The sequence below is a fragment of the Xyrauchen texanus genome, chromosome 10 (genome assembly GCF_025860055.1).
Source record: "Xyrauchen texanus isolate HMW12.3.18 chromosome 10, RBS_HiC_50CHRs, whole genome shotgun sequence".
In the NCBI taxonomy this organism is placed as follows: Eukaryota; Metazoa; Chordata; class Actinopteri; order Cypriniformes; family Catostomidae; genus Xyrauchen; species Xyrauchen texanus.
In genome coordinates, this window is record NC_068285.1 from 32,738,767 (window position 1) to 32,764,891 (window position 26,125).

Consider the following 26,125-nt stretch of genomic DNA (forward strand, 5'->3'; position numbering starts at 1 on the left):
TATTCAACATACTGCAGGTGTCGCCAAAAAACATGAAATCACCAGACACTTTGACTACATGACGTCATGCTCAATTAAAAGTTAGATTATATTTTGCGGGTGATAAAACGGATCATCGGTTGTTTTAAGTTCTATTTAAAACTAAAAGTGTCTATCTCAAAATCAAACATTTCTAACGTGACACATTGAACGCCAGGAGGATACACCACCGATCCTTTTCATCAGAGAGAACAACAGGGGACACTGGTGTTTTAGCATTGCAAATAAAACCGTGACCTGTAAAGTCACCACGAATAAGGGCAGGTTTGCATATGACCGCCGTGTATACACACTCAAATGGATCTAATGCGTTACCTTTCGAGGGAATGACTCAGTCAAGGGCGCGTTTAATTAACGGAGTCTTCCTGCTCTTCAGATCGACGTGCACCGGTGGGCACGAGAACACCCAAAGTGTTTGACTTCAGTCCTGTCATTGGAAAACACAATGGGATGCGCTTCTAGCACTCAGACCACCGCTCAAGACACAACACGAGCCAACACCAAACAAGATGGGAGCACCTCTGGTAAGATTATACAGTCTAGAAGTGCAGAATTGAGTTTTATCTTATTTTATAAAATTAATGTTTAATTTCTGGGTGTTTCATGAAGTTGCATGAACAATGTCAAGCATATGGGCACTGCAACTGGCATATTGGGCTTGAGTTATATTGTAACATAATTTTCTTTATGTAGACACAAATGCTAAATAAAATCATGCATTATAGATCCTTAAGTGATAGAGCAAGATTGTGATCTTAGTTACCCGTGGGATCCTGGGTCACCCTAAATGGAACTGAACCTGAGACCTTTGTGTAAGGCACCCAGATCCTTATCCATTATGCTGTCATCTGCACGCCATGCAGTTTAGTTCTACTTGACTCCAGCGTCTCTCAGAGAGAAACATATAGTATTAATTACACTTAAAGTCCCTCTGGAGAAAGCTAAGGTTAAAAGCCTAACCCAGATCCTAAAATGCCACATATTTAATGGAAAGTCACAAGAGAACTACAATTGATAATTACCTCTAAAGTAGCTTTTTTTTTGTCATCTATGTGCTCAAAGTCAATTATTTATTAGCTAAAATGTAATTTAGAACTTTTTGTATTGTGAACAGCACTATACAAATACATTTGAAATTAATTGCATTCAATATAAATTAAATTAATTTTTCAAGCAAAATATGGCCAATTGTATTTTGTTTTGTGGATGTGCTTATATTCTTGCCCTGACTTATTCTGTGTCTATAGTGAGTCCTCGGAATTTGAGTAGTTATTTTAGGAATGATTTAACTGTCAGAGGAGGTCCTCCCCACCTTAGGTGCTCCTTCATATGTGGTGATGCATGTCAACCTGCCAAAGGCATAATTTAAACAAAGTATGTAATTATGGACCTGAGAAGAAGGTTTAATGCAAATGTCGTGTACTTTAGACCAGAAGTTTGATGGCATATTGTTATAACCACTAGTTTGCCTGTTTTAGTGCATCCAGTTTTTTTTACAGCATAGAAACATGTTGTATGTGGAGGTTGTCATTATTAAACCAGGATATTAATGTTTTGCTTCCAGTTTCAGATAATTATTAACAGTATAGTTTCAATAATGTAATTAGTAGACCAAGCATCAGTTTTGGGGTGTATGTCAAATTTCCTTTCAGATTTTCCTTTCAAAAAGTCCTTTCTGGCACTCTATTTACAATGATTCTGTTTTACAGCTACCCCTTACACTGTATACATTTCATTTTATGTATATATATACACAATATTAGGCAGGTGTTTTTAATGATGTGGCTGATCGGTGTATATATACATTAAAAACACCTGCCTAATATTGTGTAGGTCTCCCTCGTGCCTCCAAAACACCACCAATCCGCATCACAGAGATTATTTCTTCTCACCACAATTGTAAAGAGTGGTTATCTGAGTTACTGTAGACTTTGTCAGTTTGAACCAGTCTGGTCATTCTCTGTTGACCTCTCTCATCAACAAGGTGTTTCCATTCACAGAGTTTTGATTATTTCTGTAACTGTTGATCTCCTGGGATTTTCACACACAACAGTCTCTAGAATTTACTCAGAATGGTGCCAAAAACAAAAAACATCCAGTGAGCAGCAGTTCTGTGGATGGAAACGCCTTGATGATGAGAGAGGTCAACGGAGATTGGCCAGACTGGTTCAAACGGACAAAGTCTACAGTAACTCAGATAACCACTCTCTACAATTGTGGTGAGAATGCTATTCTGAGATGCTGGTTGGCGCAGTTTTGGCCTACACAATATTAGGCAGGTGTTTTTAATGTTGTGGCTAATCCACACACTCACTGGTCACTTTATTAGGTACACCTGTACATCTACATATTAATGCAATTATCTAATCAGCCAATTAGATAGATTAGAGGAATTTGACAGGAAGGTGACAGGAATCCAAATAACCACATGTTACAACAGTGCTATGCAGAAAAGCATTACTGAACTTACAGTTGAGCATTGAGGTGGAAAGGCTACAGCAGCAGAAGACCCCTCCGGGCACCACTACCAGGGCTGGACTGATAATCTGGCATACCGGGCATTTTCCCGGTGGGCCGATGCACTTTGATCAGGGGCGGACTGGCCATATGGAGAACCGAGCGGGCTGGTGGGTCGGCCGCAAAACGTGCAGGGAAACGAATGGGCTGCGACAAGCAAAAATGAGCCGCCACTTTATGCAGAGGGGACCACAAAACGGCGGCGCAATATGCAGGAAAGGACAGTGAAAAAAATACTAAGGAGCCATTGGCTCCTAAAGTGAAAAATGTAGGAGCTAAATTGCTGTTTTAGTTGCACAGAAATCACAGAATTGTTTGATTTATATTGTTACAAAAACAAGATAGAAAGCCAAAGAAAAGACGTGATAGACGATATAAGGAAAATGATAACTCATTTATCGGGTGTTTAATACATATACTATATAGTTGAGTGCACAAATTTGCATTATTTTTCACACCCCTTTCAAAATGTACACAAATATAAGAGATAAAATATCTTTTTTTTTATTTAGTACTGCCCTTCAGAATCGACATAAGAAGATATTTACATAAAATATAGTATGCATATAGTAGTGTGCTGCCTTCTTGAGCATCAATGAATGTTTGCACCTTGTGTAATAGTTGTGTATGTGTCGTATATATATATATACTGGCGGATAAAAGTTTGGAATAACGTACAGATTTTGCTCTTATGGAAAGAAATGGGTTCTTTTATTCACCAAAGTGGCATTTAACTGATCACAATGTATAGCCAGGACATTAATAACATGAAAAATTACTATTAAATGTTTTTTTCAGAACTTAAACTACTTCAAAAAGCTCATAAAAAATCCTCCACATGCAGTAATGAAAGCTTTGCAGATTCTTGGCATTCTAGCTGTCAGTTTGTCCAGATACTCAGGTGACATTTCACCCCACACTTCCTGTAGCACTTGCCATAGATGTGGCTGTCTTGTTGGGCACTTCTTATGCACCTTACAGTCTAACTGACCCCACAAAAGCTCAATGGGTTTAAGATCCATAACACTATTTTCCAATTATCGGTTGTCTAATGTCTGAGTTTCTTTGCCCAATCTAACATTTTATTTTTTGATTTTCTGTTACAAAAGTGGCTTTCTCTTTGCAATTCTTCCCATAAGTCCTGCACCCCTGAGTGTTCTCTTTACTGTTGTACATGAAACTGGTGTTGAGTGAGTAGAATTCAATGAAGCTGTCAGCTGAGGACAAGTGAGGCATCTGTTTCTCAAACTAGAGGCTCTGATGTACTTATCCTCTTGTTTAGTTGTACATCTGGTCTTCCACATCTCTTTCTGTCCTTGTTAGAGCCAGTTGTCCTTTGTCTTTGAAGAATGTACTGTACACCTTTGTATGCATCAAACATTTTATAGCCTTCATTCCTCAAAACAATGATTGACTGACGAGTTTCTATAGAAAGCGGTTTTCTTTTTTTTGCCATTTTTGACCTAATATTGACCTTAAGACATGCCAATTTATTGCATAATGTGGCAACTCAAAAACAAACACAAAGACAATGTTAAGCTTCATTTAACAAACCAAACAGCTTTCAGCTGTGTTTGATATAATGGCAAGTGATTTTCTGGTTCCAAATTAGCAATTTTAGATGATTACTCAAGGATAAGGTGTTGGAGTGATGGCTGCAGGAAATGGGGCCTGTTTAGATTTGATCAAAAATGACTTTTTTTCAAATAGTGATGGTGCTGTTTTTTTTACATCAGAATTGTCCTGACTATAATTTGGGATCTGTTGAATGGCACTCCGGTGAATTAAAGTACAAATTTCCTTCCGAAACTGCTAAATATGTACATTATTCCAATCTTTTGGCCGCCAGTGTGTGTATATATAAATTCTGCAAAAAAAAGAAACGTCCTCTCACTATTAACTGCTTATATTTTCAGTAAATTTAACATGTTTAAATATTTGTATGAACATAAAAAGATTCAACAACTAAGACATAAACTGAACAAGTTTCACAGACATGTGACTAACAGAAATGGAATAATGTATCCTTGAACACATCCTTGGGGGGGAGGGGGGGGGGGTCAAAATCAAAAGTAACAGTCGGTATCTGGTGTGGCCACCAGCTGCATTAAGTACTGCAGTGCATCTCCTCCTCATGGACTGCACCAGATTTGCCAGTTCTTGCTGTGAGATGTTTCCCCACTCTTCCACCGAGGCACTTGCAAGTTCCCGGACATTTCTGAGGGGAATGGCCCTAGCCCTCACCCAGGTCCCAGACGTTCCCAGTGGGATTGAGACCCTGGCACTTCGCTGGCCATGGCAGAACAATGACATTCCTGTCTTGCAGGAAATCATGCACAGAATGACCAGTATGGTTGATGGCATTGTCATGCTGGAAGATCATGTTAGGATGAGCCTGCAGGAAGGGTACCACATGAGGGAGGAGGATGTCTTTTCTGTAACGCACAGCCTTGAGATTGCCTGCAATGACAACAAGCTCAGTTCGATGATGCTGTGACACACCGCCCCAGACCATGACGGACCCTCCACCTCCAAATCGATCCCGCTCCAGAGTACAGGCCTCAGTGTAACGCTCATTCCTTCGACGATAAATGTGAATCCGACCATCACCCCTGGTGAGACAAAACTGCATCTCATCAGTGAAGAGCACTTTTTGCCAGTCCTGTCTGGTCCAGTGAAGGTGGGTTTGTGCCCATAGGCGATGTTGTTGCCGGTGATGTCTGGTAAGGACCTGCCTTACAACAGGCCTACAAGCCCTCAGTCCAGCCTCTCTCAGCCTATTGTGGACAGTCGGAGCACTGATGGAGGGATTGTGCATTCCTGGTGTAACTCGGGGAGTTGTTGTTGCCTTTCTGTACCTGTCCCGCAGGTGTGATATTCGGATGTACTGATCCTGTGCAGGTGTTGTTTCATGCTGTCTGCCACTGTGAGGATGATCAGCTGTCCTTCCTGTATCCCCGTCTTAGGCGTCTCAGTACGGACATTGCAATTTATTGCCCTGGCCACATCTGCAGTCCTCATGCCTCCATGCAGCAAGGATCCTGGGTATCTTTCTTTTGGTATTTTCAGAGTCAGTAGAAAGGTCTCTTTAGTGTTCTAAGTTTTTATAACTGTGAACTTAATTGCTTACCGTCTGTCAGATGTTAGTTTCATAACGGACGTTCCACAGGTTTATGTTCATTAATTGTTTATGGTTCAATGAACAAGCATGGAAAACATTGTTTAAACCCTTTACAATAAAGATCTGTAAAGTTATTTAGATTTTTACAAAATAATTTTTAAAATACAGTGACCTGAAAAAGGAACTGTAAAGATATCAATGGAAAGGAGGAGGCGAGAACCGGCTTGACGATAAAAATAATAGTTTTAATGATAAACTCAAAAGACAACATAAACGCACACATAACGGACATGTCCGTAAACGATCTCTCTCTCCCGCAGGATTCTTTGCAGTCGACCCTTATACCTCAGAGGCTTGATTAGCCTAATACGGGACCGGGTGTGTAGGAACCCGCCCCCGCCCTCGACCCGCCCCCCGCCCCTGCCACAGGGACGTTTCTCTTTTGCTGAGTTTATATATGTACAATACTGTGCAAAAGTTTTGGGCACTTGTGAAAAATGTTGCATAGTGAGGACGTCTTCAAAAATAATGACATAATAGTTTTAATTTCTCAATAAATGTTATACAAAGTCCAGTAAACATAAAAAAGACAACCTTTGCCTTCAAAACAGCACCAATTCTTCAAGGTACACCTGGATACAGTTGTTCTTGGTTGTTGGCAGATACTGATGTTCCTTGGAGATGTATATATATATATATATATATATATATATATATATATATATATATATATATATATATCGCAAAAACATATGTCTTAAAACGGTTCTTTTATATATTCTGCTTTCAGTGTATCTATTAATATCTATTTATATTTCAACATTCCCCATATATATATTATACACCGAAAATGTCTCTAGAACGTCAATGTTTATTTTAAAGGGGTCATGACATGTTTTTTTTTATTGTATTATTATGTTCCCTTAGGTGCAATTATAGTATTAATATATTTTTTTTTAAGAAAAACTTTTAAAATCTAGTGATTTATGACCTTTTCCCACCCTGTTTCTCATCCTCTGATTCAAACAGTCTGTTTTGGGGCGTTTTCCATTTAAGACTTCAGTGTTAACGCCCACTGTTGTGATTGGCTAACGTCAGTGCCTATGTATCAATTATTGACGCCCCCAGCCAGAACAATATGCAAGTAAACTAAGTAAAAACACTGTGATTATTCATAATGAATGAAATTGCGCTTTAAAAAGTAGTTTAAAGTTTAAAATAGATTACTTACAGTTTGCGTCGTCGTTGTTCCCAGAATAGTCGGCACAGACTTATCTTTGAGCAACAGTTTTCTGGCAAAGCCAGCATCATATTGAGATTTGTTCTCAAAACAGTCATCCTTAAAATGTACAGAACAAACGCTTAAGTTAACACTGCCGTGACTGGAACGTCCGCAAAAAATAAACTGCATCCATTTTTCCCTGACGTCTGGATCTTTCGGCAGCTTATTCAGAGTTTTTGTTTGACCACAGCCAGGAACAGCACATCTGTGTGGCATCGTAATTTTCCTGTGCACAAGTAGTCTCTGTCAGAGCTCGCTGTCCATCGACTGAACACTTGTGAGGCGACGGCGATACTGAAATGAGCGTAGCTGTCTTGCGCTTAAAGCGTAGTTATCTTGTGCTGGAGGCGGTCATATGCAAACGCTGTTACGTCACTTCTAACCGTCACGTCACTTCTAACCATGAATCCAGAACGAGCTGTATTTTGAGCTTGATTAAATAAATGATTCGTTTAGAATGGGGAGGACGTCTTAAAATATTAAACTTGCAGGACGTTTTAATGATACAAAGACCTCTTATATACCAAAAGATCAAGGCAAATTTGGTTTCTCATGTCATGACCCCTTTAAGGTCTTTTTTTATTTTTTAGAAATTATATTTATTTATAATATTATTTAAATTAATACAAATATTTGTCTTGATTTCTTAATCTCTAATGGACAGGTAATGAAAATGGTGGTCTTGCAGCAGACAATGAAACAATTACAGCTCTTGATTTTACCGAGGAAGTACAGAGCTCTGCGTCTGCTACAGCTCACAGTGAGCCAGAAGCAGCTCCAGTTGATGCCCAAGCAGAAGCAGCTCCGACTGATGCCCCAGCAGAAGCAGCTCCGACTGATGCCCCAGCAGAAGCAGCTCCGGCTGATGCCCCAGCAGAAGCAGCTCCTGACCAGTCTGCAGAATCTGAACCCAACCCCTCCACAGCAGCTGAAACTGAAGAATCTGCACCAGCACCAAGTGGTAGGTTTTAAATACAAATGAGGGAAAAAGAAGGGAAAGAATTAGTCACCCAAAAATGAGAATTCTGTCATTATTAACTCCGGAACGCCAAGGTGAGTTTTTGAAGAATATCCCAGCCACTCATTTCCATGTGAAATTGAATGAGCACAATGTCAATGTCAATGTTGAATGTCAAGCTCCAAAATGACCAAAGAAGTACCATATTTCAAAATGACTATTCAATATATGAGAAATGACTTGATAGCTTTGTGTGAGGAACATATCAAAATTAAAGTTGTTATTCACTGAAAATCTTGACATCCGCTCAGCTCTCTTTCTCCCAATGTCCTATTTGGGAAAGAATTCTTCTTTTGAGGTGCATCTTTTCAATGGATCAGTTGACCCAGTTTACTGAATTGGACTAAATGATTCATTTATAAATCATCCATTTCTCAGGTTCAACTAACTGATTCAATAATCTATTTGCAGTTGTTAATAGCTCACTGGAGGGGAAGTTATCAGTCAGTAACTTAAATTTCAGTCTGTTCTTTACACAAAGCTATCAAATAACTACAGAGGACTTGAAATATTGTGCATGAGTCAATTGACCATTTTTATAATAATTTTAGGGTGCTTTTTTGGGGCTTGACAGCTCAAGTTTACTTTCACTTTCATTATATGAAAAAGAGTGTCCAGGATATTACAGGATCTGTTGTAGAAAGTCTTTTGGGATTGGAATGACACAAGGGTGAGTTAATGAAGACAGAATATTAATTTTTGGGTAAACTATTTCTTTAATGATTACTATTCTGCCAGTTTTTATCTTACAAAGACAGCTGTTTATCAATTCATGAAAACACATTTCCTTCAGAAAATGGGCTCAAAGTAATCCTTCTCAGGATCAAGGTACACTATACCTTGTGTTCCTCACCTGTGTATGCAAATCACTTGGGCACTTTCAAGGGACATATCTCTAGATGCAAAGTAACTTGCACCTTCTTTTTGGCAATGAAGAAACAGGACAGTCTATATACAGTATTCAGTTGTAGTGCTTATTGTAAAACTTTCCTATTTATTACTTTAATAAGCACACCATTTGTTTTCTCATCATTTGTATCTTCCACTTAAAGTGAAAGTAGAGATCGCAGTAGTTTAAACTCCCTTTCCAGCCCTTGTAACTGAACATTTTACAAGGTTTTCTATCTTAGAAATGTTACTTATATGGTCCAAAAAAGGTTAAGAGAACTGAATCTCAAGACAGCCACTATCTGATTTTGGCTAGTACATACACAATTTCCTTTTGTGATTAACAATATGCAATAGATAATTGAAAGATTCTTTAAAATAGCTATTTTGCCCATATCTGGAACATGCCAAGGGCAACAACATGCTTCACTGACAGAATTTCAAATGTAAATGTCAATTTATTCACTGATGCAAATATCTGGCGTGCATTGTGGAAAAAAGCCTTTGTGAAACGCATACAGACTAGCCGCAGAAAATGAATGAAACCAAAATAATTTCCTATCTGCTAGGACACCAACTGATTTTTAAGTGTTTCAGACTAGTTGTAATTACTTGCAAGTTCAAGATAAGAAACTAGAAAAGATAAACCCGCAGGGCAAACCTGAAAGATGCCAAGATTTCTGCCTAGTAATATTGTGCCACTTAAAAGATAACCCAAATGACCTCTGAGGACTCTTAAATTGGTGATATGTCTGAGGATTTCATATGAATCAAAGGATTAAATAGGAGTAGAATTTCACTTGGGATAAGACAAGTTAGTTTATTGGATGATGATGTAATTTACTTATGTAAATGATCTTTTTCTTTCTTTTTTTGTTTTTACAGAAAATACAACCGAGGGCCAGGCAGATTCCTGCCCACCTGAGGAAGGACCAGGTAAGTGTAATAATATCATTAAAAAAGGTTTTTTGTCTCTATGTAACTCAATTCCCTTATCCACTCTTTTTCAGCTACTGGTGAGGACAGTTAAGTGTGCATCGATTGCCAGAGTTTCTGCAGAATCCAGACTGAAACACATATTTCCAATACAATCAGGATTTCACTTGAGATTAATAAAACTACAATGAAACAGTAGTTTATTTAGTTAATGCTTTCTTGTTGCCAAGGTATAGACCCACTTATCTTCGAATACCATCTTATATACAGTACTGTGCAAATGTTTTAGGCACTTGTGAGATTTGTTGCATAGTGGGGATGTCTTCAAAAATAATAACATAAATAGTTTTCAGTGTCTGTGGGTGTCATGCCATCTGTTGCAGGACTCCCTGTTCTTCTATTCGAATCTTTTCTATTTGCAAAAGTAATATTTGGGAGTCTAACATTTATATTTCCTATTGACACTCTAAAGCTGAAGATATAAATGACCATCTTAAGACAAATGCTTTTATGAAACATGAAACAAGACTTTTGCACAGTACTAATATACATATATATATATAAATAATGCAAATACACCCAATTATAGCTTAATGAATACGAAATTGTAAAACATATTTTTTTTTTGTGCCATCAATTGAAATTCCTGGTCTTTATCTTGAATGGAAACACTCCAATTCATGTTATATGCATGTACAATAAATACAATAGATAAAATAGCTGCATAAACAGGGTTTTTTGTTTATTCATGGTATGCTAATATTTTCATGCAAAAAATAAAAAGGACAGCAGATGGAACATAACTCTCTCTAAATGGAAGACATTTTTAATTTTGGGGTGTGGTCTAATGTAATAATGACAGATTTTAGGAGTTTAAAAATAAAGTTTAACAAGAACTATTTGCATCGTTGTTATTGTAGATAACATATGTTATTATAAGATTATATATAAAAGAATGTAATGATACTGTATAACAACCAGAGTAAATTCACTTAGTAATTAATAAACTGTTTTTCTGTTGCTGTTTCCCTTTGTTGATGCATATGATGTAATGTGAGGTTGTTAGTGTGATTCCTTTTCTAATTTGTGGCCTTCTCCATATAACTGTATTTACAATTTGTTATGCATGCTTTGGCTATACAGTCAGGAGGCATCTGTGATGGGTCCCAATACAGCAACTGCTTCAATCTCAACAAGCCCCCCCTGTAAAACAGAAAATACAATTATATCAAGAACAAGAAAACAAAGGAAGGTATAAACACAAATAATATAGTTTTTCAATCTTCTTAGATTCTAAACATAGATTTTTACATTTTCTGATGACTTTAAAAGTTGTTGCCACAATGCTAGACTATATGGGTGGTTGCCTGGGTGTTATTAGGCAGCTATAGGGTGTTCTGGGTGGTTGTTTACTGGCTCACATCAAAAGACCCCACCCCGAATTTTAGAATCGCTGGATATGGCTTGGGACCCTCCTTCGATTTAAGTATGGGACTTTTTGGACAGTTTTATTGTTCACCAGGTGAAAATCCTAATTCTGATTGCTTGAGAAAGTAATATCACACCTCTCCTCAGCAAGCTGCATGATTTGAGGTATCATTAATGCCTGTAGGTTTGAGATGATTTATGAACCAATCAATGTTTAATACTTAGGATTTTAACAACATCAGCTAAACAGCATTTAATACTTACTCTGGGTAGGGCAGCTACTTGATAGGCAGCCCTAGCTGGGTAATTTCTGGTGAAAACTATTAAAAAGTGAGTGGGATAGAAAAAGTCATACAAAAGAGAAGTTAAAAAACATAAATAATAAAACATAAGCACCAGCTGTTAGACAATGGGAAACTCAGTTTTTTGTGCCCAACACAAAGTAGGTATCTAAAAAAATCTTCCAAACAGTTAAAGGTAGAACATCAGTGGATTTTGATAATACAATAACTAAGGTGGTGGAAAATACACGCAACCGATGAATCGGCCGTCAGTTTCAGCTGCAAAGATTTTTGCTGATAACCGTTAGTCACAAAATATAACTATTGGCACTGATTAATCGGTAAAACCGATATATCGTTCTACCTCTAGTTAAAATCACTTGATATTAATATCTTGATATGGACACCTTGTGTGTAAATGGATAAATTACATCTCTGCTTACCCAAAGTTTAGTTAATAGCATTTTCTCTACTTCTCAACAAAATTCTGTCATAAATGACTCACCCCCATGTTGCTCAAATATGAATGATTTTCACAAAAGCAGCGATCTAGCAGAATTTCAAAGGTGCATTTATTGTATGGAAAAGTGCAGCTTGGACATCCTGCTAGAAAACTCATTTTGTGTTTCACGCAATAATGTCTATCAGTTTGGAACAACATGTGGGTGAGAAAATGATGATAGAATGTCTGGGTTTGAACTGTCCCTTACTGTCTCTTAAGAGATTGACAAGCATCAAAATTCCATTTCAAAGACAAGAAAAACATTATTTTATACTCATGCTGCTAACTGTATCATAAATTGAATTTTATTGAGAGACATTGAATGTAAACTCTGTTCTACAGTATTCACACTCATTTGCATGCCTCATCATGGAAATTTAGTGTGGTAGGAGGCAGTGATGATGGGTTGTCCTCAAGGAGAGGAGTCTATCGTTTCACACAACTGCTATGTATCCCTTTACATGCAGACAGGGTAGGATTACCCATCAGCATTTTATTGAAAAGGAAATACCCGGTGTTGCACAGAGGTATCATTCTGTATCATTTGAATAAACAATAACAGCTTAAAGTGTTAACCACAAAGTGTGGGAAATGTGAACGGAAGGTACTTTGGTTTATGTACTTCTGATTATTAATAACAGTTATTTTTGCCCCTGTACTACAGAAGGCAAAATATTGTGCACCAGTATCACTGCCCATGAAACCCATGGAGATTTTCAATATTAATCAAAGCCTTGTACAGCTTTTCATTCAATAAAACTGTAAGGAAAATCTGTGGTTGTGAGTTTAGGGATAATTTGACACTCTCTGTGGTGAATTATGCCACCATGAGGCTTTTCTGAAAACAAGTGTCAAGCACACGACTCCTTCAATCTTACTCACATTGCTTGTAAACATCATTGACATTATTGAAGTCATTTATGTCTGCCAACAGCACTGTTGTCTTGATAACTGCAAAAAAGTTAGACTGATGAACAAATTGTCAAACCTTTTGAAAGCATGAAACGAATGACATGTAACAACCAAATGGTAGTAGACCACCTACCGTTTTCATATCCACATCCGGCAGCTTTCAGAATCTCCCCCATGTTAATAAGTGCCTTGGAAGTTGTAAAGAAAAAATGCACTAAGGACATAATTCAATATATCCCAAACTGGGAAGGAAAACAAATCTATTTGATAGCCACTGTACACATTTTGCCCTTTATTTGTCTCACCTGTTTGGCCTGGGCCTGCACCCCTCCTGCCACCAGCTGCCCAGAGGCAACATCCATGCCCAATTGTCCTGAGATATACACTGTACGATCCGCCACGACAGCCTGGCTGAATGTTATGACAACATCATTTATAATTTTTTTAATTAATTGTGAAATCTTGGAACTTAGGAAGAAATGAGGATGTTTTACACATACAAATTACAGTTCTTCTTGTTTGCTGACAGTATAATTGAATCAGTTCTGTAATGTGAATTATTTTTATTTCCTTACAGTATTTACCTGCACACTTCTATATTTGATGTAGTATAATGTGCTATAAACTCAAAGCATAAACAGATTGACCTGCAAAATTCTCCAAGGTTGATTGAGGTTTGTGTAGTAGCATCTTGAATTGAACTGGTGTGTTGTGAGAATAGTCTGAAAATTTGTTGGGTTTTTGTTTCATTTGAAGCCAATATTTAAAAGGAATATTCTGGGTTCAATACAAGTTAAGCTAAATTGACCGCATTTGTGGCATAATGTTGAATATGAAAATTTTGACTTGTCCTTCCTTTTCTTAAAATAAATATAAAAAAATTTAAAAACACAATGCGAGACACAATGGAAGTGAATGGCAGAAATGTGAAGATTATAATTTTATAAAAGCACACATTAATTTGTCAGTTAAAACATTTTGGTTATGTATGTAACCTCTGTTCCCTGAGACGAAGGGAACAAGACATTGCATGCTAACGCATATGGGGAGTGTCCTTCCACACAACCTTGTTGAAACCTCTCTACAATAAAGGCAATATTCTAATATTGGCTTTCATTTTTGATCCTTGACCTTTTAGGCACAAAACTGTCTGCTATAAAATCAGGTGTGCAAACAAAATTCCTCCTAATTTTTTGACTGAGGGACAAGGAGCGCATCGCTCACACCTCAAAAGAACTGAGTCTTGTTGAACGGCCAGCGTTCGCAATGTCTCGTTCCCTTTGTTTCAGGGAAACGAGGTTACGTACGTAAACGAGACGTTCCCTTACAATTCAGTACACTTGACATTGCGTGCGAATGCATATGGGGAAGAGAATCCCATCACGCCACACTACACGACATAACCTTCGGAGAGGAAACATAACGCTGCAATCCCATGATGTCGGTCACATGAGTATGTCACAAGTGAGTGACCCTCATGTTTGGCCAGGATGCGGGCACTCAGATTTAATATATGAACTATAGTCGATATACATTTTAACTATAGTTTAATATATTGACGATATAAATCACATTTTAATAGTAAACTTAAAAAACAACATAAACACACACATGACGGACATGTCCGTAAACGATCTCTCTCTCCCGCACGATCCCCTGCAGTCGACCTTTAACCCTCACGGAGGCATACTTAGCCTAATACAGGACCGGGTGTGTAGGATCACGACCCGGCCCCGCCCTCTGCCCTGCCACACACACATACACTGCTCTTGAAGCATGACAGAATGGCCAATGGAGGATGAGTTGTTGGCAATCCTAAGCATTCACGAATTTAAAAATGATGTAATTGAGATGAATATGCTGGTTTGTTTTTAAAAATGTGTAAGAATTACATGTGTATGAATATTAATTTGCCCATTTTCTAAAGTCATTACAGTAATTATTTGGACTCGTTGCACAGTGAACAGGAAGAGGATATAGAGGCTGCTAACAGGTTTAAAAACAAATTAAACAACAAATAAACATGCAAATACATGATACATGATGTGAGTTGTGGCAATCAGATGTTGTGTTGAGTGATAGAGACTGTTTGAGCAATCATGAAAGCATTGGCGGAAATCCGAGGGTTATCCCCCCCTAAAATATCATTAGAATATGTGTATTGTAAATAATATAATGATATATTCTTAAAATAATTGTAAAAGAATACAAATGCAAATGGGGCAAAAACAAAAACCCCTTCAAAAATTGCTCTTGAGAATTGTTATGTTTATTGTCCCCCCCCAACATTTTGATGAAATTTTCGCCCCTGCATGAAAGTTTTAGCTTTACTCTCTTTAATATGAGCGTTCTCTGTGCCAATAAAAGACATCAGGTGCTCTCAATATCTCATCAGTCAGTCATCCCAATTTAAATCAGATTAATGTTGGTCACAATACCACTAATAATAAATATAACTGTTTAACTTTCAACAACGACACCGCGTCTTCATGCATTTGCTTAATAATTAGTGGTTTGTGTTACAGCAAAACTCAAAGACAGTAAACAGACCATAGATATTAATGATTACTCACTGGAGCAGATTTAGAGCTTAAGTATATATTTTTCTTATTTTTTTATGTATCTCTGTGTGGTTTTTACTGGTTGTATGTCACAATGGCCTTTTGATATTGACAACAGAACTATTAATAACTGTTTCATTATTGTTGAACTTGGGCCTGTTCAAGTTTAACTGTTTACGTCACTTTTAAGTGGAATTACGAAATTTTGAATTTGTTTTTATTGAATAATTTTTCTGTTGTGTCTATTTAAGTCAAGCGGTTTATCCCATTTGTAAGTGCATGTAAGATTTCTATTAATCCATACAGATGGATTTGTGATTTATTTTTATACCTGAATATTAAAGTTAAAATAAGCTATTACACAATTCTAAGTAGAAGATTATTTTATATGTGGAGTTTTATAAAAAATGCAAGCTGCACTAAGTTAAAAGCATTAAGCTGAAGACATCTTTTAGTTACTTTGTTTACTTATTTACTTTGTTTACTTATTTATTTTTGTAAACAAACAGTCTGCAGCTCTATTATCTCTGCAAATACAAGTATCGGATCGGGACCCATTATTGGCACATATTTAATATTTAAATATCGGATCGGGGCCAAAAAAGCTGATCCTGACATCCCTACCGTGAGGGTCAGCCAGATGTGACAATCCAGAACTACCAGGTAGCCCACTGACTTGCCAATAGCCTCTGCAGTGACTTTCATGGCACACAGCGCTAAGTCCGTAGCGGTGCTGAGCTCTTTGAATGTCTCTGGATTGTAGCCTACCTCATCCATTTGCTTGAGGAGACCTGGAGCACCACCATCGCGTGAAGTGCTGAATCAGCTTGGCCTGCCAATGAGTATGCTCTTCCAGCCAGTGTGGACGTCATTCGACAGGGCTTGGAAGGATGAATGGGGCGTGATTTCCACACCCTGCTTCTCCCTGGGCAGGTGTTGGCATTATCGTTTTCTTCCCCGTGATCCACATTAGAGAGGATGTAATCGCTGTACGGGAGTGCTGAATAGGGCGCACGCCAGGATTTTGACAGTTCGTTATAAACTTCAGGGAATAAATGGGAAGATCTACAAGACACGGTCGCTTGACGCGTCCAGACTGCAGGAACCATTCATCAAGGTGAGATTGTGAAGGTTCCTCTGGAGGAGACCACTTGATATCAAGCTCTTCGACCACCCTTGAAAGGACGCGAATCATCTCCTTGTCAGTGGTGTATACACACTTTCTGGGGGAAGTAGCAGTAGCATCATCCACTGACCACTCGCTTGATGCAGCGAGAGGATGACATTTTCATCATCCCCAGCATCGGAACTGCCGAATGAGATAAGACCGTGTGCCATGCTTGTCACGCACATAATGTATCAGCATCGATGCATTGTATGGAGATTGAGGGACTCAAGGGGCATAAGCCGGCACGAAGTCCACCTCAATTTCATCCTGCTCAACCTCGCAGCCCTGCCATGCCTGCTCGTATGATCCCTTGAGTGTCACAGAAGAGGCGGGTGGGAGGGCACGGGTGGCTGGATCATCCCTCAGAATGAAGGCGATTCGCGACGCAGCGTCTTGAGACCCATGCCCTTGCATTGAGGGCAGTCTGTCTCCATGAGAGCGGTCTCCGCGTGGGCGCAGCCCAGACAATGAATGCAGCTCTCATGCTGATCTGACGGCGGGATTTACCACTCGCACAAGGAACACGTAGGGAACGACATCTTTAAAAAGATGCGAACGCGTAAGTGACTCTTTTATAAATATATATATATATATATATATATATATTACACTCCCCTAAAGGATTATTAGGAACACCATACTAATACTGTGTTTGACCCCCTTTAGCCTTCAGAACTGCCTTAATTCTACGTGGCATTGATTCAACAAGGTGCTGAAAGCATTCTTTAGAAATGTTGGCCCATATTGATAGGATAGCATCTTGCAGATGATGGAGATTTGTGGGATGCACATCCAGGGCACGAAGCTCCCGTTCCACCACATCCCAAAGATGCTCTATTGGGTTGAGATCTGGTGACTGTGGGGGCCATTTTAGTACAGTGAACTCATTGTCATGTTCAAGAAACCAATTTGAAATGATTCGAGCTTTGTGACATGGTGCATTATCCTGCTGGAAGTAGCCATCAGAGGATGGGTACATGGTGGCCATAAAGGGATGGACATGGTCAGAAACAATGCTCAGGTAGGCCGTGGCATTTAAACGATGCCCAATTGGCACTAAGGGGCCTAAAGTGTGCCAAGAAAGCATCCCCCACACCATTACACCACCAGCCTGCACAGTGGTAACAAGGCATGATGGATCTATGTTCTCATTCTGTTTACGCCAAATTCTGACTCTACCATCTGAATGTCTCAACAGAAATTGAGACTCATCAGACCAGGCAACATTTTTCCAGTCTTCAACGGTCCAATTTTGGTGAGCTCTTGCAAATTGTAGCCTCTTTTTCCTATTTGTAGTGGAGATGAGTGGTACCCGGTGGGGTCTTCTGCTGTTGTAGCCCATCCGCCTCAAGGTTGTGCGTGTTGTGGCTTCACAAATGCTTTGCTGCATACCTCGGTTGTAACGAGTGGTTATTTCAGGCAAAGTTGCTCTTCTATCAGCTTGAATCAGTCGGCCCATTCTCCTCTGACCTCTAGCATCAACAAGGCATTTTTAGCCCACAGGACTGCCGCATACTGGATGTTTTTCCTTTTCACACCATTCTTTGTAAACCCTAGAAATGGTTGTGCGTGAAAATCCCAGTAACTGAGCAGATTGTGAAATACTCAGACCGGCCCGTCTGGCACCAACAACCATGCCACGCTCAAAATTGCTTAAATCACCTTTCTTTCCCATTCTGACATTCAGTTTGGAGTTCAGGAGATTGTCTTGACCAGGACCACACCCCTAAATGCATTGAAGGAACTGCCATGTGATTGGTTGTTTAGATAATTGCATTAATGAGAAACTGAACAGGTGTTCCTAATAATCCTTTAGGTGAGTGTATATATATATATATATACACATACACACAGACAATATACAATTGCTTTATAAGGAAACACAACTCCTGCCGAAGCGCTGCAGGGAATCAGGTTGCTGAATCGGCCCATTCACCAGCGAAGCATCAAGCGGTGAGGCGGAGTGATGTTTGCCAGAGCACTGCAGGGGAGCGGAGAGTCTTCTTGTTGCCATGAAGATCCTGCCTGCTGACTCATGTAGTCGACGGCAAAGCATTAGAGGTCTTCTAGACAAGAGATGAATCGCTGTCTTGAAGGAAGAAACTTCTGAGGAATGGTGTTTGCGCATCTGCTTTTATAGCAGACAGCTTTGCGCCTAAAAGGGCGAGGCTCAAACACCATAGCCAATATTAGAATATTGGCGTTATTGTAGAGAGGTTTCAACTAGGTTGTGTGGAAGGACACTCCTTATATGCGTTAGCACACTATGTCAAGTGTACGGAGTCACAAGGGCACTTGTATTATTTGAGCTGTAAAGTCATTTTAGGGTTTGTTGACATTACATCATCATAGCAGTGTAGTAAAATTGGCTATAACTTTACACAGAAAATGTTAGTAAGTGATTTTATCACTACATTTTTATGTATTTATGGATTGGCCCTGTTCACTTCCATTATAACACAGATTTTTAGCCTTTTTTTTTTTTGAAAAGGAGGGGCAAGTCAAAATAAATTTTTGTGGTAATCTATAGTAGGCTATGCCACAAATGCTGTCGATTGAGCTTAACTTGTATTGATCCCGGAATATTCCTTCAATTTTGGCAGAAGTTAATGTGGTTTTGAGTGTAATAATTCATGTTACGTGGAAGTTTGAGGTTTGTACAAATTGGTGCGTTGTTTTGAGATGTTTATAGTTCAGAGAAAACGGTTCATTGTTTCACTTAGCGATCAGAAAAACAAACAATAAAACTGTGGTAACAAAAGTCCTTTTCAAGCCAAAGTCAGTCCACTTGGCGGCCATCTTTGGTACGGTCTCAGACACCTATTTTCAAAGGATTCAAGCAGCATAAAAGTAAAGCTCCTATCTACTTGAATGGGGAAAGACGAAAATCTTCAAAATAGTGGGTCAAAATAGCGATCAAAGAACATATTTCAAATCAGCAGTAAAATCTGACAACACTGGTATCATAAATGGTGCTTCTTTCGCTCAGATCACGCTAAAAAAATTATTTTTCAGGCTGTCCAGCTAATGCGCATGGGCAATCTCGAAATGACTGTGCTCTTTTACCAGTAATGAGGGACTTCCTTTTCAACAGCTGCCATATTGAGCATTCCATTTTCTCCCATTCATTTTAATACAAATGCTCCGTCTCAGGCTAAATCGTTTCTGTAGCGAACAATGCATCTTGAAAAATGTTGTCCTACAATGCCTTCTACTGGAATAACAAACACACTGCAGTTGCGAACAGGCTAACACAAAAAGTTTTTCTGCTTTCTTAAAGGTAGATTATTACAGTTTATTCTGATATTAAACTTTATAACCTGGTTTACAAATATCACACTGTAGACTTCTAGACCAAAAACTGCATGCCTGAGTCTAGCCTGAGATCACTGGGTAAGACCAAACCATAAAAGGTTGAGTCCAAGACAACAGAAAGAAACCTAGTTAATGTGTGATTAATTTAAGACCACTTCACAATTAGTTATATAATGCAATCAATCACGAATGTGGCAATTATTTGCACAAGTGTGCCTGCGCAACTATAGGAAAAGTAATTCCCTTGGTCTCAGTTTTGCAAAAAAGGACTTAGGAGATCCACTTAATCAAAAGTCTTCTTAGAGGAGGAATAAATGATCTGAATTAAGCCAAAAATAATCCTTTCTGCCATAAGAATATTTTAGAAGCTCTTTTAAAGGATTTTGTACAAGATTGTACTTATATAAAACATCCTGTAAAAATGACACCTCAGCAGCAATGCCATTTATTATTATTGGGTACATATGGCCTGATCATTATCATGTCCATAAAGTGTCTCATAGGCAATTAAACATAACCACTAACATAGCCACTGTTGTGCAGAACTAACCAAGTTGGACTCAGGTCAAGGTAATGATATTGCCACTTCTAACTGTCTATTGGTTGAAACATAAAACACCCCCTGAAATAAGCTAAATCAAGTCACTTCACATGACCAGAAACTAAATGAATCACAATTTGTAAAGAAAAAAGACCTTAAATTTGATAAACAAGTTCTGAGAAAACACATACATGCAAGTACTAGATTTAATCTGAGAATTTCTGAAGTATTTGGCAGCAGATACAGACAGTTGCCTCTTGTTCAGTATAGAGCAGTTCCAACAATTTTATAATGCATGCAATTATGCATTGTAATTATGCATAATACACCACAAAATTACACTTTAATGTAATAGTTGGAAACTAAGCCTATATGTTCTGACATATTAACAAAGTTCATTGAGACGAATCCTACCTGTAAATGCCCTGTCTAATAGGAGCTGTAGGTGTGTAAGGGATTTTTCTCTGAACATAAGACATCTCGTCCAAACAGTACAGTAAAATTTGCAACAAATCTTCAGCACAAAGTTGACGAGATCATTTTGAGTGTGCTGTAATGACACGCCCCGAACAAATACTACATTGCAATGTCATTTCAGGTGTTTTGTCGGTCAAGGTTGGTTGTTAAACGCGTAACTACACGAGTTTGAATAAATAAATACAAATAATTATCTATATGCTAGAGCACGTCACGTGTGCGTTTACTGAAGAACATAAACTCAGTTCGACAGACTGATTCTCACCTGTAAGGCCCGATCGCGGCTGGAGCAGCTGCAGTGTGAATAATCTTTCTAATAACCGCAGACATCTCTCATTAACGAGACCCCAAAACTGTCCAGTGCAAACTTTAATGTATGCTGATGGTGCAGGGTAAAAACAGGGTAATGATGGTTTGTAGAGCTTCACTTCCAGTAGGCGTGCACGATTCCGATTCCTACCATAACTATTGACATATAAAGTCAAATGTGCTCATGTCTATTCTTTTCTATTTTGCACAGTTCGGTCGTTTAACGGTTAAATTTGGGAGGGAGGTAAGGGGCAGACACAATTTTAATGGTATAAAAAGATGATTCGGACTTTCATGCTGAAATATTGTAGCTGGCACAAGTTATTAAAAATTCAAGGCTTTGTGTAATAGTACAATTACGGTAATTAAATTCTTGAACGATCAAGAGATTAGGCAACACACCAAAAAAAAAAACTGCAAGTACGACATATTCATATTAAAGGCAATTTACTTTGAAGGCATTGATGGTTTAATGGGATATGATTTAATATTAGCTATTATCATAACTATAATCAGGGTTGGTGTGTAACGAAATACATGTAATGGGATTAGGCCTACGTATTTAAAATACAAAATATAAGTAGGGCCTAACTGTATTCCAATACAGTTACAATTTAAATAATTGGTAATTAGAATACAGTTACTTTCAAAAAGTATTGTGATTACTGAAGAGATTACTTTGCGTTTTATTGTCATTTGTTTCATTTAATATTTAGTTCTTTCAGATGTTATACACATTTATACATATAAATGATGTGATCCAAAATGCATTTGAACAGCAGTAAAACACTTTCTTATGATGTGTTACATTCATACGAGCAGACAGAGTAAGTAATCTGAAGTAAGTTTGGAGCAGAAGAAATAGAAAAAAAACTGTCAGCTTTATGCTAAGCTAAAATGCTATTTCTAGCTATTTTACACGAACATGTTACAAGGCACGATCACATTCTTTTTTTTAACCAGGAATATTCACGTTGGATCATAATAAATTTTTTCTTGTAAGACCTTTAATATTAGGGCAAAAATCTTGATAATAATTTATTGTTTTCCTGTAAAAATATTTAAAAATCCTTAAAACATGATCAATTTGATTTATCTTGTTTTAGAAACAACACTACATGAGATATTTAGGTTTTTCAGAGAATGTATTTTTAACATGTGCTGTGGGACAACTTAACAGCAGAAGGGAAGTAAACACAGGGAAGTGAAGTTTTGCCTGGCACAGGTAGGATTGTAGAAACAAACTTCTTCACATGAACGTAATAACTTCAACACATCAGCTTCACAAACATAACAAATTAAACAGTTTCAGCTTCAGGAGCACCGGGGACTTGCTTGTGCCAGACTCTCTCTCGCTGCTGGTGGCATGGCTGTTTATATGCCTCTCTCCCCATGCTCACTGGAATTAGAGACAGGTGTTAAACATAATCTAGCTCAGGTGCAAGCACCCTTACCGCTTTTTCTTTCTTCGGACGGACGCTTGACCACGCCCCCACTGCCACATGTTTATTTTGTCCTACAGTCATCATTAGAGTTTTTATAGTCAAAACAAGTGAAAAAAAATCTACCAGTGCTGAAGTAGTAATCCAAAGTATTTAGATTACATTACTAACCTTGAGTAATCTAACGGAATACATTACAAATGTCATTTTACAGCATGTATTCTGTAATCTGTAGTGGAATACATTTCAAAAGTAACCCTCCCAAACATGACTATAATACAGTTTAGGTATTGTAAGGCTGGCACCAGGATGTCGTAACTCTGCAATTTCTTTGACATCATAAAACTCTTACACCGATGAGCATCTCCACCTGAGACAACGTACCCTACCGATTAAGGCCCATAAAACACAAATATCAAATCTGACCTCTGTCTCACCTCTGGCCAATTTAGGCCTGTTCTCGTAAAACTCACATCTGCTCTCTCCCCCTTGTCTCCCCCACAAGGCACAGACACACAAAATGTATATGTGAAAATTTAACAAAGAAAACCATGAAAACAAATAATGTAACTAGGCAAGTTTGGTTTAATTTAAAATGTCTCAGTGTGACTGGTATATTGGTCTCTTTCCCATGTTGATAAAACTAATTGTTACAAAATTATAAGGTCTTTTGCCAAATACTGTATAATTCTGGAGGTCTGTCCCCCTCCCTGCCTGTATGTTAATAAGGTATGACCCCAGGACTTCCAGACCTAACCACTTCCAAAAGTCCCTTTGTTCATGGTTTGGATATTTAAGGAAAGCTGGGCCAGAGCTTGTGGAATCTGCATTCAGATCTCCCGCACAGTCGCTGTGTGTAATGACAAAGAAATCATGGTCTCTCTGTAGCCAAATTGACCCACACAGAAAGCACTGTGTGTAGCTATCAGGTAATTGCAATTTGAATTTCTTATGTTTGGTAAATGTTCGAATGGAATGCAACTTCCGTTTAGGACATCATGAAGTTGTCGACCAAGCCTAAATAGGGTGAAGTCTAAACCTCTGGTTAATGTAATAATAAGTGTACATAGGAAACTATGTCATGATTATATAAGCTATTTTTAACTTAGGTATTGTTGGTCTATCTTTGTAAATTTAGTGGTCATGACCTCTGGGTAGCAATAATGTTACTCTAATTAAGTGTTTACAATCTAAGGGGACTAAACAGAATACTTTTAGATAAAAGGGCAAGCGTGAGCAACCATCTAATTATTATTTAGTCAGTTACTGTTTTAATGACAATACTGCTGTATTTGTGACCATGAGATCTACGTACACGGCCAGCTTTCTAAGCGACAGGAATCCGAATGAATGAGTACAATATAAAATAGTTAAATACAATAATAAAACGAATAAAATAGTTTTTTAATTGGAACGAATTAACTTAAACTGAATGCGCATGATAAGACAGAGCGTGCAGAGACCTTCAGCCATGCCATTGAATACCATCCTTAGGCAAGTTGGGTGGCTTCCCTATTCCTCCTTTACCTTATTCCCCTTCCCCCTTACAGTATAAACAGTTGAAATAAATAGCTTGAGACAATGTTTACAATCAAAAAGAATAATGCTTTTGTAACTTCAAATAATATGAAGCTCAATTTAGTCCACATTAAGGGTAAGATGACAGTAACATTTCAATATTCGCTCTGCATATTACGATTCCCTGTTGTCTGCCCCGCGTTTCACACGTCACCGTCACAAACTACATTTCCCATAGTTCCCTGCCCTCATCACTGCCAGCAGTCACTCATTGTTTTCACCTGTTTGTCTAAACCTCTGGTTTAGACAAACAGGTGAAAACAGGTGAAAACAATGAGGTGACTGCTGGCAGTGATGAGGGCAGGGAACTATCACTGCCAGCAGTCACTCATTGTTTTCACCTGTTTGTCTAAACCTCTGGTTTAGACAAACAGGTGAAAACAGGTGAAAACAATGAGGTGACTGCTGGCAGTGATGAGGGCAGGGAACTATGGGAAATGTAGTTTGTGACGGTGACATGTGAAACGCGGGGCAGACAACAGGGAATCGTAACAGTGCAGGGTGCAAATTAAATTATGGAGGACTGCAGCTAGTTGTCAGAGCTAATGATATAGTTAATATTTATTTTTGAAAGTCAAGGTATAGAGTAGACAGTAGACACATTGCCTTGTCTATACTATTTTTGACTACAAAATATGAAATATGAATATTTCCACTGTTCCCAGGGGGAAAAACAATTTATGTAACAAACAATTAACATGGTCCATATTTAATGTGTATAATATTTAATGGCTTTTAGCAATATTTTAAGCAGGAAAAAAGTTTTTGCCAACAGAACACAATAGTCTATATGTAAAGTATATGTAGGTATGAACTTACATATAAAAAAAGAGTGAGGATAATAATTTTGTCATACGCTTATGCATATTAGGTACAATGGGGCTAAAGCCCCCTGGGCCTCCTAAAACACTAAATAGCAACAAAAACTACCACAGGAATTTCCCAAACACCTGTTTGTCAATATGCACTGCAAAACAACCCTGTTCCATGAGATAATTTAGCATGTAACGTCTTAAGGTGGATTTTGAGGTAATTCGATCAAATATTTAATCATATTTAAAATGTTGCAAATGTATGTAGCCAATGAAGAGCCAATTTGAGGCAAAATATTAATTTGCCATTTTCAGCCCCACATTACACACATTGTTTTTCTTAAATGAGGGGAATAGATTTATAATGAACAATGCTGAAATTAGGCTCACATTAGATCTGAAATTTAAAATGTGATTGAAACTGCAAAAAGGGAATCGACCTGCTGGAGGCTGCACGAGACAGGAAAATGCAGGTTGATCTAGACCAGAAGCTCATCTTTCCACCTGAGATAATTACAACTAATCTCAGGCCGGACCTGATCTTGTGGTCAACCTCGAAAAAGTCCCTGTTCATCGTGGAACTAACTGTGCCATGGGAGGCTGCAGTTGGTGAAGCGTATGAACGTAAAAGGCTGAAGTACTCAGACCTAGCAGCCGAGGCAGTACAACGGGGCTGGCGAACCCAGTTGTACCCCGTAGAGGTTGGTTGCAGAGGTTTTATAGCTATATCAACAACTATGCTGCTGAAGGGGTAGGGAGTCAGGGGACATGCCTTCCGACAACCCGTCAGGTTGCTGTCAGAGGCTGCTGAGCGAAGCAGCAACTGGCTGTGGCTAAAACGAAAGGATCCCAAATGGCCTGCTAAATGACCAAGAGGGGTAAAAGCGGAGGGGGGCACACCTGGGATGCCATGTGTCGCTGCTGAGCCATTTGGAGGTGTCATGGGCTTATCAACAAAACACCAAGGAAGGAGGATGCCCTCCTGATGACCCCAATGA

General features: G+C 38.4%; 2 protein-coding genes across 4 annotated transcripts; one reads left to right on the forward strand and one right to left on the reverse strand.

Moving 5' to 3' along the window:
• The first annotated feature begins 285 nt into the window (after positions 1-285).
• On the forward strand, positions 286-10,254 carry si:dkey-284p5.3 (uncharacterized protein LOC557830 homolog). Of its 2 annotated transcripts, XM_052135640.1 has the most exons (4): positions 286-563; positions 7,624-7,920; positions 9,751-9,801; positions 9,876-10,254. In XM_052135640.1, the coding sequence occupies exons 1-4, from the start codon at positions 485-487 to the stop codon at positions 9,893-9,895; spliced, it is 447 nt and encodes a 148-aa protein (XP_051991600.1). In that variant the 5' UTR covers positions 286-484; the 3' UTR covers positions 9,896-10,254. The 2 variants fall into 2 exon arrangements, with proteins under 2 accessions (XP_051991600.1, XP_051991599.1); XM_052135639.1 differs by having other exon boundaries at positions 9,751-10,254.
• A 270-nt stretch (positions 10,255-10,524) lies between these two features.
• rida (reactive intermediate imine deaminase A homolog) lies at positions 10,525-21,436 on the reverse strand. Of its 2 annotated transcripts, none has more exons than XM_052135642.1 (6): positions 20,924-21,029; positions 13,230-13,335; positions 13,058-13,112; positions 12,895-12,963; positions 11,494-11,549; positions 10,525-11,004 (listed from the first exon to the last, which is right to left on the reverse strand). In XM_052135642.1, exons 1-6 carry the CDS (start codon positions 20,986-20,988, stop codon positions 10,945-10,947), a joined length of 411 nt encoding a protein of 136 aa, XP_051991602.1. In that variant the 5' UTR covers positions 20,989-21,029; the 3' UTR covers positions 10,525-10,944. The 2 variants fall into 2 exon arrangements, with proteins under 2 accessions (XP_051991602.1, XP_051991601.1); XM_052135641.1 differs by lacking the exon at positions 20,924-21,029 and adding an exon at positions 21,252-21,436 and having other exon boundaries at positions 10,534-11,004.
• Between the last annotated feature and the right edge of the window lie 4,689 nt (positions 21,437-26,125).

Bases quoted from the DNA above. Each gene is read 5' to 3' on its own strand.
- si:dkey-284p5.3 (XM_052135639.1), top strand. From the start codon at position 485: ATGGGATGCGCTTCTAGCACTCAGACCACCGCTCAAGACACAACACGA. The intron at 564-7,623 runs GTAAGATTATAC...TCTAATGGACAG, and splicing joins ACAAGATGGGAGCACCTCTG to GTAATGAAAATGGTGGTCTT. The intron at 7,921-9,750 runs GTAGGTTTTAAA...TTGTTTTTACAG, and splicing joins ATCTGCACCAGCACCAAGTG to AAAATACAACCGAGGGCCAG.
- rida (XM_052135642.1), bottom strand. From the start codon at position 20,988: ATGTCTTATGTTCAGAGAAAAATCCCTTACACACCTACAGCTCCTATT. The intron at 13,113-13,229 runs GTGAGACAAATA...ACAACTTCCAAG, and splicing joins TGCAGGCCCAGGCCAAACAG to GCACTTATTAACATGGGGGA. The intron at 11,550-12,894 runs GTGAGTAAGATT...ACTTTTTAATAG, and splicing joins CAATGATGTTTACAAGCAAT to TTTTCACCAGAAATTACCCA.